The 17,704-nt window shown below is 39.8% G+C and overlaps 1 protein-coding gene and 1 long non-coding RNA gene across 2 annotated transcripts; one reads left to right on the plus strand and one right to left on the minus strand.

Moving 5' to 3' along the window:
- Nucleotides 1-2,893: 2,893 nt before the first annotated feature.
- On the plus strand, nt 2,894-9,613 carry IL6 (interleukin 6). The gene is made up of 5 exons (XM_068935107.1): nt 2,894-3,175; nt 3,263-3,459; nt 3,564-3,677; nt 3,897-4,043; nt 6,379-9,613. The coding sequence occupies exons 1-5, from the start codon at nt 3,157-3,159 to the stop codon at nt 6,568-6,570; spliced, it is 669 nt and encodes a 222-aa protein (XP_068791208.1). The 5' UTR covers nt 2,894-3,156; the 3' UTR covers nt 6,571-9,613.
- Nucleotides 9,614-10,747: 1,134 nt separating this feature from the next.
- Nucleotides 10,748-15,828, minus strand: LOC138066318 (uncharacterized). The gene is made up of 2 exons (XR_011139642.1): nt 12,118-15,828; nt 10,748-10,946 (listed from the first exon to the last, which is right to left on the minus strand). It is a non-coding gene; the product is annotated as an uncharacterized lncRNA (long non-coding RNA).
- Nucleotides 15,829-17,704: the final 1,876 nt, after the last annotated feature.

A 17,704-nucleotide genomic window follows, 5' to 3' on the forward strand; every position in this document is an offset into this window, starting at 1 on the left:
AAAATGAGCAATACTCAGTGCTTTTCTCACAAAAATCCCCAAATAACTCTGCAGCTCCCTGCTGGCAGACAGCCAGCTGGGAACCAAGGAGCTTGCAGTGCAGTCAAAGTCCAGGGCTGGTAGTCAAGTGCAGAAGTGCTCCTTGGCATCACGTGCAGATTCTGAAAGAAACGTTTTATTATGAGAAATATGAATACAGGACCTGCTCACTTTAAATATAGTACAGGGCACCTTGGTTTACTACTTATCATTCAACCTCTTAGCAGAACGAATGGAAAATACTCACTTGGAAATGCATAGGGTAAAAAAATTTTTGAAGCTTGGGATTTTTGATGGAGACTATTCAAAGTGATATTATTAATGCCTTGTACCATGGAAATAAAAGAAACTGTGGAGGAGAAACATGGCACTTACAGAATCTGTTTTACAGTATAAATGGCAACAGAAAAAGGATTTACCTACACAGTAACATGCAGAACAACAGCAATAAAAGGATACAAGAACAGTGAACTGCAGTATTGCAAAGCTACTGCATAGGAAATAAATGCATCTGTGTCTACAAATTATGCCTTACAGTCTCAATAAAATTACTTATACATTTAAACTACCAACAGCCAGGTCTCCTGACTTGTAACTAACTGGTTGTCCAGTGTTGTTATTTCATGCTTTATTACTTTCTGAATAGTGTGGCTACTGATGAAACAGTGCAGTTATGTGTAGTATAACACAGACTAATTAACCTCCTTTAAACCCTCACCAAATTTTAAACATTATTATAGATAGATCAGTGCAAAGAATTCTTTTCATCTGCAGCACCAGTTAAAAAAGCAGTTTGCCCTAAGAAATTGCATAGAATAATAGTAAAAATTAAAGTTCATCTTTCCCTTGAATGCTATGCTTTCTTCCAGATTATCAACCTGAGTCTATAAGGCGTTAATGAGCAACTTCCACTGCAGCATGTAAGTATACTTTGTACTTCCAAAGAGTCACACAGACACTTACATATAAAATAATAAACAACAAATGCAAAGGCAAAAGGAGACAAGAATAACTGAAGGCTTAGAAGATTTTACATGAGGAACAATAATTGAAATTTGAAGATATAAATATATACATCAGCAAGAATGTTCTCTGTAAAACAGTGATCAGCACAAAAAGGTTTCTTTGGAAACTGCTAAGAAGCAAACATTTCCATGACACAAGGAGAAAAAGACAGCTCATAAAATAAGATGTTACAAAATTAAAAATTAAAGAGCTCCAAACAAGACTAATTACCTTACGGAATGCCTGTGGGAAAGATATTATGAAGGAAATGTAGCATTATAAAGAGTTTGTGGAATTATAGGAACAGAGTCAGAGTTCTGTTAAGTAAAGGGGAACAAAGGGAAAAGTACAGCTGTCATGCAGTGACCAACGTGAACTGACCAGAATTAGAAGGAAATATCCCTTAGACATGTACGTCTATGTGCTCTCGTGAGTGTAAAGAGTGGGAGGTTAGAGTTTGCCTCTGCAGTATTTGACCCTGATGATATGCCCAAAAGGCAAATACCAGACTTGTCTGGACCATTGAGTTGATCTGCTCCGGTTGTTTCAATCCTTTCGTACCTTGCAATCAGACCATTTAATTTGATACTAGTCAAACATACAGTTAGCTGTATGCTTTATTCTTACAGCTAGGAGCACAAACTTAGTATGACAGAGCTACTGTTACAGAAGGTTATTGCTGTGGCTTCCTGCCGCTGAGCTCAGGTAACTCGGCTGACACTGACTGCTGCTGTTGGAAATCGCTCGGTCATTCCTGGATTTTAGTGCTAGTGTCTCTCCGCTGGGCACAATTACTACAGTGGCCTTTCCACTACAGCAGAATGGCACATGAAATAACAAAACAGTAGTGCTGTACTTCTTTCCTGAGGCTCTCTATCCAGGCTATTCTTAGAAAATTCATTAGCAGTAGCTGATTTTTTTTAAAAAAAGGAAAATGCAAATGAAGATATCCAAGTTCAGTCACTGTATCATCTCTCTTACGCCCCATCTCACGTTTCCCCAGCTCTTCTCTCTGTTCCCTCTTCTCCCATGCGGGATTCGAATCAGCTCTTTCTCTAGTCTTGCTGACATGAGAAAATGGTACCAACTTCATAAGAAACAAGCCAATTTTGCTCCAGTCAGTTCCAGACTTTCCAAAATTTAAAGAACGGCATGCCTTTAGTGGTTTGACTCAACCCGCGCTCTGTGCCATTTATTTAAATGGGCACACTTGCCCTGGGTGAAGAATCCCTATGTGTAACGTTAAAATTCCTGCCACACCTTCCACCTCAGCAGGGACAGATAACGCAAGTGTGTGGCATTTCCTGCAGCCATCATCTCTGTGTAACTGCAGGAGCCGAGTTTTGTCCGTTCCCTGCGCGTATAACACATACGGATGTGACAAAACATATTATGTCCTGTTCATTCATGCAGTTCATAGAGAGAGAAGAGAATCGCAGAGATTGAGAAAACCCTACTATGTGATGAACAGGCTGTTGAAACCTATGACAGCTTGCACAGGTGCAGCACCTGAACATGCGTCTCTTTATATATGTGTGTGTGTGTGTGTATGGATATCATAAGCGTGTGTGTGTGTGTGTCTGTGTGTCTGTATGTGTATAAATGTCTGTACGTGTGTATGTACGTATGTATCTAGGCGTGCACGTCCCCACAGCCTGGCTAGCCGCGGGTGCCCTGGCCGGGCCCGCTGCGGGCGATGCCGGGGCTGGACCGGGCGGTTCCGGGGGGCGCCCCCCGGCCGGCGGGGGCCAGGTGAGCCGGCGGCCGCGGCGGGAGCCGGCCCGCAGGGGGTTACCGCGGAGGAAAATGACTTCATGCTTCTGCTCGGGCTCCGCCGGGCTCGCCCCCCTCCCCGCCCCGTTTCACAATCCCGCGGCGCTCCGAAGGGGCGAGCGCCGAGCGTCAAAACCCAGCGCGCACGAACACACACACACACACACACACACACCACACACCCCCCGTGTTCTCATGCCGGATTTTCCCGGGCCATGAATAATCTCGAAGCCCCCTCGATAAAAACACGTCCAGGGATGCCCGGAGCTCATTCAACCCGCCAGCCTCGCCGACGAGAAACGGGCACGGGCCAGAGCCGAGGAGCCGCGCCGTCGGACCATGAAGTTTTGGGGGGGCTGTAAGTGGGCCGGAGCCGGGGCTGGGGCCGGGGCCGGGGCCGGGACCTCCGCTGCGCTCCGCTCACGCCGCGTCTCTCTCCCCGCAGGCTGGGGCCGCGCCGCGGCCGCCCTGACGCCGCTGCTGCTGCTGCTGCTGCTGCCGCCGGCCGCCGCCGCCCCGCTGCCCGCCGACTCGTCCGGGGAGGCCGAGCTGGAGGAGGCGCCGGCGCGGCGGGCGGCGCTGCCCGACTGCGAGGCGCTGGCCTGGCTGCTGCACAGCCGGGCGGCCCGGCTCCAGGAGGAGGTGGGTACGGGCCGGGGCCGCGGGGCGCCCACCGACACACACACACACACATTCACACTCACTGCCGGCCCGGCGCGCTGAAACGTCCCGCCGTCTCTCCCCAGATGTGCGAGAAGTTTACCGTCTGCGAGAACAGCATGGAAATGCTCGTCCAGAACAACCTCAACCTGCCCAAGGTGACGGAGGAAGATGGGTGTCTCCTCTCCGGCTTCGACGAGGCAAGGGCTCACGTAACCCCGTCCCCGTCCCTCCCGTCGGCTCGCACCGCCGATAATCCCCTTCGCCAAGGCGCCACCGGAGCCAAAACCGCACCACGGGGCGGAAAGATCTGCGGCGGCCGCGGCTCCGCGCTGCCCCCTCCCTGCCCGGGACCGGCAACGGTGTCGTCCAGGCCTTTCTGAGCCGTAAGTGACTCTCTCACCTTTCTCTCATTTTAGGAGAAATGCTTGAGGAAAATCTCCAGCGGGCTTTTCGCGTTTCAGACATACCTTGAATACGTGCAAGAAACTTTCACTAGTGAAAGGCAAAAAGTTGAATCGCTGTGCTATAGCACAAAGCATCTGGCAACTACCCTAAGACAGATGGTGAGTGGTTTTTTTTTTTTTTTAATCTACTCAGATGACTGTTAAAACTTACCGTTGATACATAGTCAGAGAAATAGGAATGCTATGTAAAGTTGAACATTTCCCACTTCTTTTCCTTTCAGTAGGAACAGGTTGATGGCTACATAACTCCTTATACTCCAATATTTACCCTTACGGCTAAGTTACGGATTTTATAAGCTTTTTTAAGAAAGGATTCTCCTTCCTACTTTCTATTGTTATTTCTGATTTGCAAGCCAACTCCAACAACTAAATGCATCATATTGTTTTAAGAACAAATATATTAATGCTGCCGGGCTGATAAAAAGAAGCAAGTTTTTGTTCATAATTGTGGAAATGCAGTTCAGTCCTCGCCTTCTAACGCCGCAAACCCCTAGAAAGTAGAAATAAGTATTTAAAAGAAAAAACACAAATAATAACAAATACAATTTTAAATAATTATTAATCTTTAAAACTCTCAAAAACAAATTTTTAAGTAGAAGCCGTATGTTACATTCAGACATCAGTAGTTCAAAAAACAATGAAAGCAGTTACATTCAGAATTAGGTTAATGATTTGACTGAAGAAGAGAAAGTGTACTTTTTGATTGCAATCATCATAGGAAAAATCTTAATCCTTGACAAAACACCTGGTTCTTTTTTGATACAGTAAACTAAATGATACTTACTTCTGACTGTTTTTTTCTGTGTTGGAGCGCTTTGAAAATGCACTTCATTCCTGCAGTTCTTACTCATGCAAATAGTTTCACTGATGACAAAGAATGTATTCATGTGAAGGGTTATTAACATGAACCACCCAGGTGAGTAAGGCCTGCATAATTAAGAAAGGCTTAAATCTAAGGCTATTATTTACTACAAGGTGGTTTTTAGCATTTGAAAAGCCCATTGTGTATTTAAAATACCTTTTCTAACATATGTATGTTCACCATTCTTTAAGTGAAAGGGAGCTGAACTGCTTTTTCACACTATAGTAACTTAGAATAATAGTCCTGTCATCAGAAGACAACTTACTGACTGACTACTGACTTCAAACCTCATATATGAGTTTGTAGAAAGTTTGTTTTATAACTGAATGAGATTAGCCTTTTTGAAAATAAAAAAAAAAATCAGTTAGAGCAGGCAGAATTAAGCATAATAGATCTAATGAAAAGCTCAATAGCAAAACTGATATTTGTGGGAACTATAGAGATTTTAAGAAGTGGAAGATTCCAGGTTGGAAATAAGACATTACAACAACAAAAACAACAACAAAAATATCTACTCTTTAAGGCAAGAAGAGCTAGTGGACAGAATCTGTCACTCACCTGCCTTTAATTTGCGCTCAGGTAGGCCCATTAGCAAGGAAGGTGTCTGTCTGGATATCAAGCAGACAAACTTCTACAGCATGTAGCAGGGAGATGGACATACTAGTGACTGGATGTGTGATCAGAATCCACTTCTTCAAGTCGTCTGAATACAAAGAATGTGCATATTTTATTTAATTTCCACAAGAAATATGTCTAAGAAGGAGGTACACATGCTTTTGTCATTTGTTAAAAGGTAGCGGAGAGCCTACAAACAAGATGAAGCAGATACTTGTTTATTGTTAGGCTTCTAGACCTCAAATCAGATTGTCTAAAAGAGCTCAGTAATTCTGAGGAGTAATTGCTATTTTCAAAGGTCCTCCAGACACTTCATAGAGGTTCTTAAAAGGCATTTGGGTATCCAGCCGCCACCGCTGTCAGTCAGAATTAGGTACCTGGTTCCTTTTACGCATCTTGCTGCTAGGATCCCACACACCAATGACAGTTGGTAAGATTTAGTCTCCTCTGAGCCTAAATGCCTGGAAAGAAGAACTAAGCAGCTAATCCTGCTTGGTATCTTTGGAAACCGTAATCTACTGCAAAATGTGAGAGAAGGGGAACATCATCCAAATAATTTACAACTCAAGACATGGTAGCTATTACGGACTAGGACAAACCGCATTCACCATCAACCCAACTAACCACGCTGTTAGCAGATACCAAGAAAAGATGCATTGATTTATTCAGTACAGTGTATTTGCCAGGAATGCAAGAAGTTATGTTCAAACGGGAATGGATTTTATAGATTAAACAAGACCCTTTGATTCTTCAGCTGTAGTAATACCAGATATAAACGTTCCTCAAATCACATAGCGGGAGTGGGGCTATACACAAGCGCATGTCCCACGAAGGTCCATCAGAGCCAGCAGGGACAGGGTGCATATGCAGCTGGTTGGAAGCACGTTCTACATGTAAACTGAGACAAGACTGATTATAATGTTCTAACAATTGCACCTTTATTGTCTTTTTTCGTAGGTGATAAATCCTGATGATGTGATCATCCCAGACTCAGCTACCCAGAAGTCCCTTCTTGTAAAGCTGAAGTCGGATAAGACTTGGATAGAGAAAATCACCACACACCTTATCCTCCGAGACTTTACTTCGTTTATGGAGAAAACTGTGAGGGCTGTTCGCTATTTGAAAAATACCAGGAGTTTCAGTGTTTGAATGTTTTAATTCAGGCACAATCCTTTGTTACAAATTTGTCATGTGGCAGATGACAGTGTTGTTCTGTTTTCAGAACCAGAAATAGTAACAATTATTTGCATTTATATATATTCTCATTTCCTTCTAGGAACCTATTTATTATATTTAAAATATTTATTCATTTCTAATGTTGCCTATTTATATTTTCAATATTTAGTAAATAATTTAAACAGAAGACCAGTTTTATTTCCTTTCTAATGGTACTATCCATAATATCAACTGATTTAATACATATTTAACAAATTAATTTTGGAAGCTAAAAATATTATTGTATAACTTATGCTTTTAAAGTATTTGAGAGATTGTATTTATGATCTATTTATATTTTTAAAAGAAATAAAAGCTGATTTAAAAAAACTGTATAAGCTATCTGAATTTTAAATAAGACTAAGGAACTCCAAAGTACTCAATTTTGAATACCTACAATTATCAAATAACCACTTTCAAGAATGTTTTCATTTTATCTGTATCACAGGTAAAGTTATCTGCATACAGTATCTCCCTCCTCCCTCCCTCCCTCCCTCTCTCTCTCTTTATATATGCATATATATGTGTGTGTGTGTGTGTGTGTGTGTGTGTGTGTGTATATATATATATACACACACACACACACAAACTAGATCAATATGAAATTATTAAAACGGCATGTAAAGGAAGCAGATGTACTGAACACAGATAGCCCTTCAGAATAAACATCATCAGGATAAAACATCATTGGTCCTGAGAAACATATTGAGAATGAGTCCCGCATATTTAACACAGATCACTCTATAAAATTTTAATCCTTTTTAAGTAGATAGTTACAAGTCATGCCATCTATTTTAAACAAATAAAACAGTCAGATACCTAATTAACAGGTTTGATATTGAACCACTGGCTGATTATTGCTGTCATCCAAACAAATTTTCCAAGCTTCATCAGATATTCTTCCCCCCTCTGCCAGGAAGTGGAGAAAATATCAGGCCCTTTCCTTAGGTGGTATAAATCAATGGATCTTTGCTAAGATGTTGCATTTGTCTTTTATTATTTATCATTTATAGTCCATGGAGCAGTCACAACAAAATGAATGTAAATTGCTGAGCACTGCATAGAAAAAGTCCTTAGCTTGAATACTGACTGAATCACTGATACATTACTTAGCTGTATCACCTGTTTCCTTGTGGCTGTGCATGTACCTTACATACCCAATCTCTGTAGGATTTTAGCTCATAGCATACACAAAAGGAGCCCCTGGTGCTTCGTCCCTACAGCATGAGCGGTGGACCATTAACTACCGCCTCTCTCAAGCACAGTACTGCAGAGGAGGGGATGAAAGGGATGTCATGGAACGGGGATGAGGATGTCGCTAAATTCTGCTTTTCCCCTGAGCAATTGTCCGCACACTGCTCTTGGGGATGCCAAAACAGTGACCAGCCCATTCATTGTGCAGCTGATCCAAGTGGTCATTTTAAAGATGTCTGTGATGAATGTTTTTTCTTGCAACACAGAAGATATTGCTTTAGCTCTTCTGGCATATGCTCTAGAAGACCTAGGAAAATCCACTTTGGCTTTTTCAGAGCTTAACTGTCACAGAGATTTTCTTAGTGACCATTTGGTTAGAAAACCTTTCTGGCCCTTGGTATGTCCATAATAGCTATAGGGGAGCCATGAGGATCACTTAAATCATTTTGTCCTGTCAAGTAGAAGGCCATGATCAGCCAGCAGGTCTCTGTCTTCTATGCGTGCGACTTTGAGAAGGAAATAACATCAATCTATTGGTCTGGATGAAACTCCAGAACATCTACAATAAAAATTCAGTCCGCATTCTTAAAAAAAATTGTCTGAGTGAGATCATGTATTGCCATTAAGACTTGTATCGCCTCCATTCTCTCGAGTTAGCAAGTATCAAAAATATATCCTCCGCTGACAAGTGCAGTACGGATCATACCGTATTTGCTTCAAACAGGACACCCAAATGACATAAAAGGAACGAGTTCACAGCAGGATTAAACTTTTTTTCCCATAGGGATCCCAAGCTGGACCCTTTAAGAACTTTCTTACTCCATGACAAGAAAAATAACCATCTCCTGGCCTCACCTCTCCCAGTGTCTGGTGTTTGGCTGAGGTCACCATTAGCCACTATGTACACTTCAGCTAATTACAAAGTTGCACTGAGCTCCTCCTGTCCCTAGGACACCAGGGCTGGAGTCTCACGCAGGAGATTGACCCATGTCTCCACTTCCAACTGGCATCTCAGGCCCTTCAGCTGGTGGCCACCCTAGTTTGCTGCCATTCTAGTAATGACGTACATGTCACTATATGTCAGGATGCAGAAGATGAGCAACAATCACTGCTTGCTGGAGTGTGGGGGAAATGTTGCTAGAGAGGTGGTAGAGGTCAACTGCAAGTCCTTCATGGAGTGAAGGGCATCACTGAAGTTGCACCGAGGTACTGCCACTGTCATTACAGCCACCTGCCATGCTCAGGGGAAGCCAGGCACCTAAATGCGGCAGTTGCCTCATCTACCACAGTTCTGCTGTCACTGTGTCAACTTCAGGGAATATGTCCCCAGGATAAGTACCGTTTTCCAAAATTTTCACAAATTGGTGCCTCTGGCACAGGAACACTCAGAGTGAAGCATTCATATGGAAATCTGAGGAGAATTAAACACTGTTGAGTATGTGACAGAACCTCTCAAACTGACTCACTTATTTTCCTTGTTTCCACTTTGCTGTGTATTTCACTACACAAAGTATTTACAATAAGCAGTGAACATACACAGACATTTATTAGTCGTCAGACCAGTGGAAACACATACAAAACTAGAGCAGTAAAAATGAGCATTCCAGACTCTAACAATCAATCCTAGAAAAATAACTATACTATTTTTAGCAACAAATATCTTAACACTTCTATTAAATAGAGCTTCTCACAACTGACAGCTATCTCATTAGTATCACACAAAGCAAAAAAAAAAAAAAACACACACACACACACACACACACACACACACAATTGCTAATAATTGCCCATAAAAACTAGGAAACTGCCCAGTCCTTTGGGTCTTTTGGCTGCTGATGTACAGGACTAGCATCTCCATGACATGTTCTGAATCCAGCTAGCCTTCCTCCACGTTTGTGCTGAATCTCTGCTCATTAACTTTACACAGAATTTTTGGAATGCTCAACAGATTACAAACGCCCTTTATCTTGAATTAGCTTTCCCAATGCAGGAAGAGGGTAGAGAAAGTTAAGTCAAAAAGCATGCATATAATCTACAGTATGCATCAAAAATCCCACAGGTCTAAGAGACAGTGTCAGAGGAGTAAGAGAAACAAAACATGCCTCAGTACTGTGAACATACCACTAAAACCTTAGATAAGAAGGGGGAAAAAAAACTCTGAAAGGACAAAATACAACCTAATACTAAGGTATATACTCTTGTAATGCAGAAGTAGTTATTTTTCGCTATGACAGTCATTTTCCTATTCTATTTCCTATTCTATTCTATTTCTATTCTATTTCCTAGTCTATTCCTAAGTGTCATTTTCCTATTCTTTTAACTATATTTTTTCCTAATAGAAGTCTGACTGTGTAAGAAACTAACGTTTCTTAAAAAAGAAAGAAAGAAAGAAAGAAAGAAAGAAAGAAAGAAAGAAAGAAAGAAAGAAAGAAAGAAAAAGAAATCAGTCCTGATCCACTTGTCAGTCTGCAGTACCATCCCCTGCCCAGTTAGCCTGTGTATTGATGTAAACATCTAATTTTGGCAGAAAGAACAAGAGATACTTGAAAAAAACTCTCCATATTTAGCACCTTCACTGATTTCATTAATGGCTAACGGATAGTGAGGTTAGTAAGACCAAGCTGACATAAGAGAGGGAAGACTTGCACCATGAGCAAAGCAAGGGGAGCAGGATCACTTCTTTCAGCAGTAACGCACATCAGATTGACTTAGCTATATTGTGCAATATCACACAACGTCTACCCAACACAGCACTTTAAACAATTTTACCTTGTTTCTACTGTACTCAACGCCAAATTCTGACTAGTTTCAATAAGAGCAACTATATGTGTGATTAACTGTTTCTTTATCTCTTCAAAGCATGTATTAGTAAGTAAGGTTCTATATTCCGCACCATATAAAAAGGCACAATATGATGTATAAGCAAATTACATTAACATTTTTATTACGTGGGAATCACTTAGAGCTGTTACACACACACACACACAAGTAAAATCACCTAAGGAAAGCTCAAAGTCCAGTCCTCTGCTCACTTGCCAACAGTCCTTGCCTCCTCTTCCACTAGCAGTAACTTCTGAAGAGACACAGAGGGAAGAGGGACGATATCTTGACTACACCTGTGGATCCCACATTAGCACGTGTTAACAAATACAATGAAGTTCAAAGATGTTCCCCAGATTGTGAGAGCTATACCCCTCCTAATCAGAGAGCTCGATGCCCTGGGATAGGGCTGCACAAAAGGAGTTTGTTGGAAGAAAGACCACTTAGGGCTAAGGGAGATGTACAGGCAATCTTCCAGTCTTGCTAGAAAGGGGACTGCTTTCCAGTTGCACAGTTATTAGTTGCACCATTTGAGGGTCTCTGCAAGAATAAAGTGACTCCTAGGAAACAGAATTAGAACTTAAATGGAAATTTCAGTTTATCTCATTTTCCAGGCTGATGACTGCTCATTGCCTACCATTTACTTGAACTTGTTATTTTTAATAACAATTCAGAATTGATTTCTTAATCAGAAAAAATATAAGAGTAAGCTTCCTTTTCCCCTAGATAAGCATCCCTTTTGCCTTACCCATCTCCTAATCCTCCTAATTAACATAAGTATAAGCCAGAAACAATGCTTGCAACCCACAAGCTTAACCAAGAAGCAGTTACCATATTGCACACTATCATGGAAAGTATTTAGAAATTGCAATTAACTAGTCACTTGTAAAAATTAAATTAGTCATATGACATTTAACCAGGATGTGGTGTTTACTCCTGTGGTAGGAAAAGATGTAATAAGCTTTATTTCCAAAATTTATCATGACTCTCATCATAGCTTAAATTCCAAGTCTGTAACGAGATATTCCCCAAAATATCCAGGGCATATAGTTTCCGTTTTAGGAATCTTTCCTGTTAAAAAGCAATGTATTAGTTCTCTGTTTCAATAAAAATACATTTTAAGAAGCACTTTGTCACCTACAGCCATTTCATAAGACAGCTGTAAAAAGACAAGATGCACTGGTTTTATACATGCCAATACAGGGACCTGCTGTGACAAAATGATGAATAACATTTGGGTTTGCAAAGTTTTTTACATGTTCAAAAGCTATAGGCTTTAGGTTACTGTAACTTTTGCTGATGAATTATTTCAAGACAAAAGCAGGTATCCATGTATACATATGACAGAGTGAGGTATGCACGAGGCAGGACACCATATAGCTCCTTGCCCCTCACAACCTCCTGATGCTTGGCTAGTAATTCACACACAGCCAGGCTGGAGAGAGGAGAAAATGTACTGCAGCCCACCTCTTCGGTCCTGGGATGAGGACAATTCCTTCTTCACAGATACCCTCCTAGGAGGCCAGACAAGCCATTGTGTGGTGTCACTCTCATAGGATGAAGCCAACTAGGATGCTGGCGCTTTGGACGAGGAGAGCTGTTGTCTTCCACCTGAAATAGGACCCTGCACATAGGATTGCAGGTCACTGCAAGATGGAGAAGCAAGAATGGGGTATTAGCCTCACTTAACATCTTCAAGATGCAAGTTCCTTTACTTCTAGCAACAAGCATAGTAAGCTAGGAGTCACCGCAACCTTTGGTCCTCCTATGACTGGTCCAGGTGGAAACGTTCCCCAAGCCTCACACAACTGTTTGGCATCAGGTACAAGAGGCTTTAGTGACAACCTGCCAATTGGGACATTTCACCTCATGCAAGTTAACTGCACGCACAATCCACCTCTGCTTCCCAGAGTGGAAAAGACCTGCAGTTGAACTGTTCCTATGTCCAGGTAAGGCCTTATGAAGATATATCATAGTGGGTTTATTCTTCATAGCACGTGTGAAATAAAATAATCACTAACTCTTTCACACATCTCATACTGCAATCAAAGTGTAAACTTGAGCCCAGCTGTGGAAGTCACAGCTTGATTTTCAGTAAGCAACATTCATCTATTATATAAACTTCAGAGTTTATATGTAGTCTTAAAGGACTGAGTCACAAGCTCCATTACAGAAAAGAATCCCTATTTGGCTAGAAAAAATGCTTTCACTTGAAAAAGATCTTTTGATCAACACAGTCAAGCAGGGAAGCTCATGTTTGTTTGGTCTTTTTTAAATGCCTCCCATTCCAGTGAAATAAAACTTTTTGAAGTTCTATTGGAAGAAATAGCAAAAGCAAAAATTAGACGTTAAGAGACCCAGAGCAAGACCTAATTTCAAGTCCATAGACTGCAGCGTTCCACAGCTCTGATGCATATATGAGCGACTTCACTTTACTCCAGACACCTGCCCCCTTCCCCCTAGCACCACAAAAAAAGAAAAAAGTTTTGATAAAACTGGCATATTCCCCAAAGTTTTTTTTTTTTACAGAATTAAGATTTCTTTGTAGAAATACATTTAACATGTAATTTCAAAGGACACTAATCAATTCTTAGAAGCACATCTGAAATTTGTAAAAATGACAATAACGACAAAGAAAATTCAGAAGGTTGCAACCAAAGACTCCTTCCTTCAACCTTGAAAAAAAAGTTTCTCTGACTCCGTTTTTGCTACTTACAATTAGTTACCAAGATTTATGGTTAATGTTTGCCCTGTTTTTCCAGGGAAAAAGGAGTGTTTATTTAAGGTGTTTCATTCGTCTTTTAGCTACAGAGAGAGCGCGGTGTTGAATGAAACGTCGCTTGGCTGTGTGAACATAAAAATTTTTATACTATCTATTGGCATTCAGTTTTATTTGGCTTACGTGTACTATAAAGCACACTCTTCTTGAATTTAAAAACCCAAAGGTTCTAGGCTAATGACTTTCTGAACCATATTTGATTTTTTTTTTTAAGAGAACAGTAACTGCATTTATTTCCACAATAGCAGCAAATTACTAAAAATTTGCTACCCTATGTGTTTAAAATGGAATTTTAAAATTAAGAATTGCACAAGCAATATTTATCAGATAAATTTTAAGTCATGAAGAACTGAACGACAACTACTTTTAAGGGAAATTTTTAACACATTGAAGTTACAAAAGCTGGCCCCATGCTTGATATATCCATACTTTTAACACAAGTACTTTTAACACAAGAGACAAGAACACTTCCCTATTTATCTACCTCTTGGCAAATACTATTATTCTTGGAAGGCAGCCAGTGAAACCGTGTGGTGGTTAAGACCCACAAACCACATCCCCAAATATCTGACATAAAATAGGACATATGAAATATACTTTCGCAGGTTTCTGGGCCCGTCCACCCACTGTTGCAGTTTGGTCATTGTATAACCCTTGTGAAATGTAAAATTAGGCTTCAAGAAACTTGAGTTACTGTACACTGAGTAGTACTGTACTCTTATGACATTCCACTAGATTCAGTGGAGGAAAAGAGGTTCCTGTTTATGATTAAAACCACTGAACAGAGATCAGAAACCGCACTCCGATCATAACTTAAGACAGATGAGTGATGACATTAAACTTAAGTTACCACTAGAAAAAAAGGCACTAGAAAAGCTACAATATCAACAGCATGTGGGGTCATAACAAGAATGTTCTGCATTCACTCCCTGCTCTGTCTCCCAGCCAGTGGTCTATAATCATCAGCTATTTCACTTATTTTCAAGACATTTGATTTAATTACCGTGATTAATGGGATTTTAAGAAACATGCTGTTTTGCAGTAGGTTTTATGAATATTTTCCACTTCCTCTTTTTTAGCTCTTGTCTTTCAATTTAATTTTTCCCTTTGCTCATTTCTCTTTCTCTTTTCATTCATGTTTTCCCTTAAACATAGTAACATTTTACTAAGAATTTTAATAGACGAGAAACTGAGGAATATCCTATTCCTTAAATGTTTAACTAATATACAAGCTGTCTGAAAGTCTATGGGGTTAAAAAAAAGACAATCAGAACTCCATAATGTTTTTGTTGTAGTGAGAATTGGGAGCAAATCATCTCTTTTTATCATTGTACAGTTACAAACTGACCCGTACAGCTCTGGACAGGAGAGAGTAATTACACAATGCAGCTTCTATTTAATAGAAACCAAGCAGTTGCCATGTTAGCGATAAAATTTCAGTGTTAAAGGAAGAACACAGGCTGAAATCAAAACAACAATATTCTGAAGAATAAGAGTCTGGAATACAAATTAAGTGTATACCTTGCTTAGCATACTTGTTTTCTTTCCTCCCTTGCACATCAATAACTTCCTCTTAAAGTAGGAACACTGTAAATCACTGTTTGTCACATCTATTCCTAAACAGGTCCTGTCATCATCGTTATTTGAAAGTAAATAGATCTGAGGCAGTTTTGTTCCCTACTCCTTCCCAAATTATGGTAAATTTAAATACTGTTTTTTATACCTGAAGAGGTCTGAATCAACACTGCTAAAGTAGCAAACTGATTTTGTTCAATTCTGACACTCACAAATAAAGTAAAGGTGGCAGAAGACAGTACACTGGGTTTTTAACTATGTGGTTATGCTACAAAAAAAATGTATACAGGCTACATGCTTAAGGTATCTGGAGATGAATAAATCCAAAAGAGGAAGGGTGGAGGGGAACAGGTCTGCATAGACTGAACAGCTGCAGAGGCTTACCAACATTCAGGCAAGAAATACTGGACAAATATTAAAATATTTAAAACAGCTCAGTTTTCTCTTTATTCTGAAGATAAATGAGAATCTTTACCTTAAAGATCATCATAATGAGGATAAATATGGAGGTTAAACTTCACCAAACTTAGAGAAAACAAAATGGTTATCCTTTCTGCAATAAAGGAATTACTAAATTATACATATTTAAAGACTTTAAAACAATACATATTGATTCAAACTGTATTTATTTAATTACACTGTAATGCAAATAAGTTAGGTCCATATAAACTCCATTTTGCTGTATGTACAATCTATGTCATTAGCAAGCTGCCTGAGCCAGCTGGTGTAACGTTAAGTGTCCACCTCCTCCTCTGGAATGTACGTATCTTCAGACATTTTCTCTGTTCATCAGCTTCTTCTAGAACAAGACAGCCACAGCTTTCATCCCCAAAGTAAACTGAAAGTGGAGGGGAGAGGAAATGAAAGTCACAATTGCAACATGTGTTTGCTTTTAAATGTACAAAGTCAGGAGGAACAGCCCTGACATATAAACGTACAGAATAAATGCTACCCTCAAAAAGACTGAAATAAAACTATTTATAAAATTAAATTTAAGCTCACTGAGAGCTTGATCATGTGCCCATAAAATCAGTATCTGTAAGCTTTGGACTAGACCCAAACATATGCTTCTAGGTATTTGTAGATTTACAATAGCTAGATTGAGGTTGTCACACAAGGAGATAATAGACCTTTTCACTTTGGGCACAAATACAAAATTTATATTGTGCAGATATGCTCACTAGATCAAGAAAAAAAAGTCTCAAACTGCTAGGGAAGCTAAACATATCAACACTTATCAGCAAAAAAATAACTGCTGTAGATTAGCTCTTAAGACAAAAGGAGACTTTACTGAAATTGTAAAATGATCTCGAAACATTTTTCTCATATTTTCTACTGTTTAAAAAAAAAAAGTTCCCTTAAATCACTGAGTCCTGAAAATGAGCTTTCTATACATTTTAACTGAGAAAGGCTAAAACAGGTAACATACGACTTGGCAAACAATTCAGACTACCAATCATTTGTTTAGCAATACCTGCTTCTGCATAGTGGTCATAAAGTTATTTTAAAACCAAGGAATCACGCTTTCCTCAAAACTTTAATGTTGGAAGTTTGACTCATGGAAACTCTCCAAAAAACTCCAATATCACAATAATTCAAGTATTACTACTAGGAGAACATTGCAGCACTAACAAATAATCCTACAAGAAAGAGGCAGTATGTGCACATGCACTTTTCTGACCTGATGACAAATGACTAATAATGAAGAATATATCTTGAGGCGTATTAAATGCCTTGATAACATCTTACTCAAGCTGTATTCCTTTATTTCATGCAGTTGCTATGGAGCATTACTAAAATATTTGCAAAGGGGACTGGGCTTTGTTTTAAATTCACACTAAAGAGCTAAATAGTTATTCCTAGGTGCAGAAAGAATCTTGCATTAAATAGCTGTACAACAGATCAGAGGGCAGCTTCCACTCAGAAAGTACCAATACTAGAATCCACACAAGATTGTGAGGGCTTTAGTATTTTCCTCTTAAAAACTTCTGCTTTGCTGCCTTTATCTAGTTTGGATTTCTAAAGAAACAAGAACTGTGACCAGGTGTGCTATCATCCTAAACAATTAAAAACAATGAACAAAGACAACCTGCATAACTTTTGCTGTCCAGTGTTAGTCACAGTTTTAGGTAGTTGTTACCTGCATCAGTTTTGCTTGAACATTACGAACCGATACATACCTCAAAATAGTTGGCTCAGGCATTCCAGGATCTGCACCTCTTCTAAAACCTGAAGTGAAATATATATTACATACACATATATGTACGTACACAGACTCCTGCACAGCTGAAGCAAGTACTAGTTATTCCAAACCCCTAAATTGAATTAAAAAAGAAAATCGATTGAATCGAGAACTATGATTCATCAAGTTGTATGCTAACCGGAACAAAAATTAGACGTCCTTGTCAGTGCAGGGAGCAGGGAGAATAAATACAAAGGTACTGACTTAAAAAACAAACACTTATTTACTCGAACCTTTATTTGACCTAAAATTCAGGAACAACTATATGAAATGGAAGAAATCTACCCCAGAGACCAACACATAATTTAAGTCTTGTTCAGAAAGTAACCTAGTAACAGTAACAATATCACTGGTATAAATAACGACCTTGAGTCCCCACTGGCAATGTCCTTAATGACACCCGATGTAGAACTTAAAGTAATGTTTCAATAAAAGCTCATTTGATTTAGGATGAGAGA

Source organism: Struthio camelus, chromosome 2, assembly GCF_040807025.1.
Source record: "Struthio camelus isolate bStrCam1 chromosome 2, bStrCam1.hap1, whole genome shotgun sequence".
Taxonomy (NCBI): domain Eukaryota; kingdom Metazoa; phylum Chordata; class Aves; order Struthioniformes; family Struthionidae; genus Struthio; species Struthio camelus.

Coding starts and splice junctions, on each gene's coding strand:
- IL6 (XM_068935107.1), top strand. Junction 3,460..3,563: donor CGGCCCGGCTCCAGGAGGAG/GTGGGTACGGGC, acceptor GTCTCTCCCCAG/ATGTGCGAGAAGTTTACCGT. Junction 4,044..6,378: donor CAACTACCCTAAGACAGATG/GTGAGTGGTTTT, acceptor CTTTTTTCGTAG/GTGATAAATCCTGATGATGT.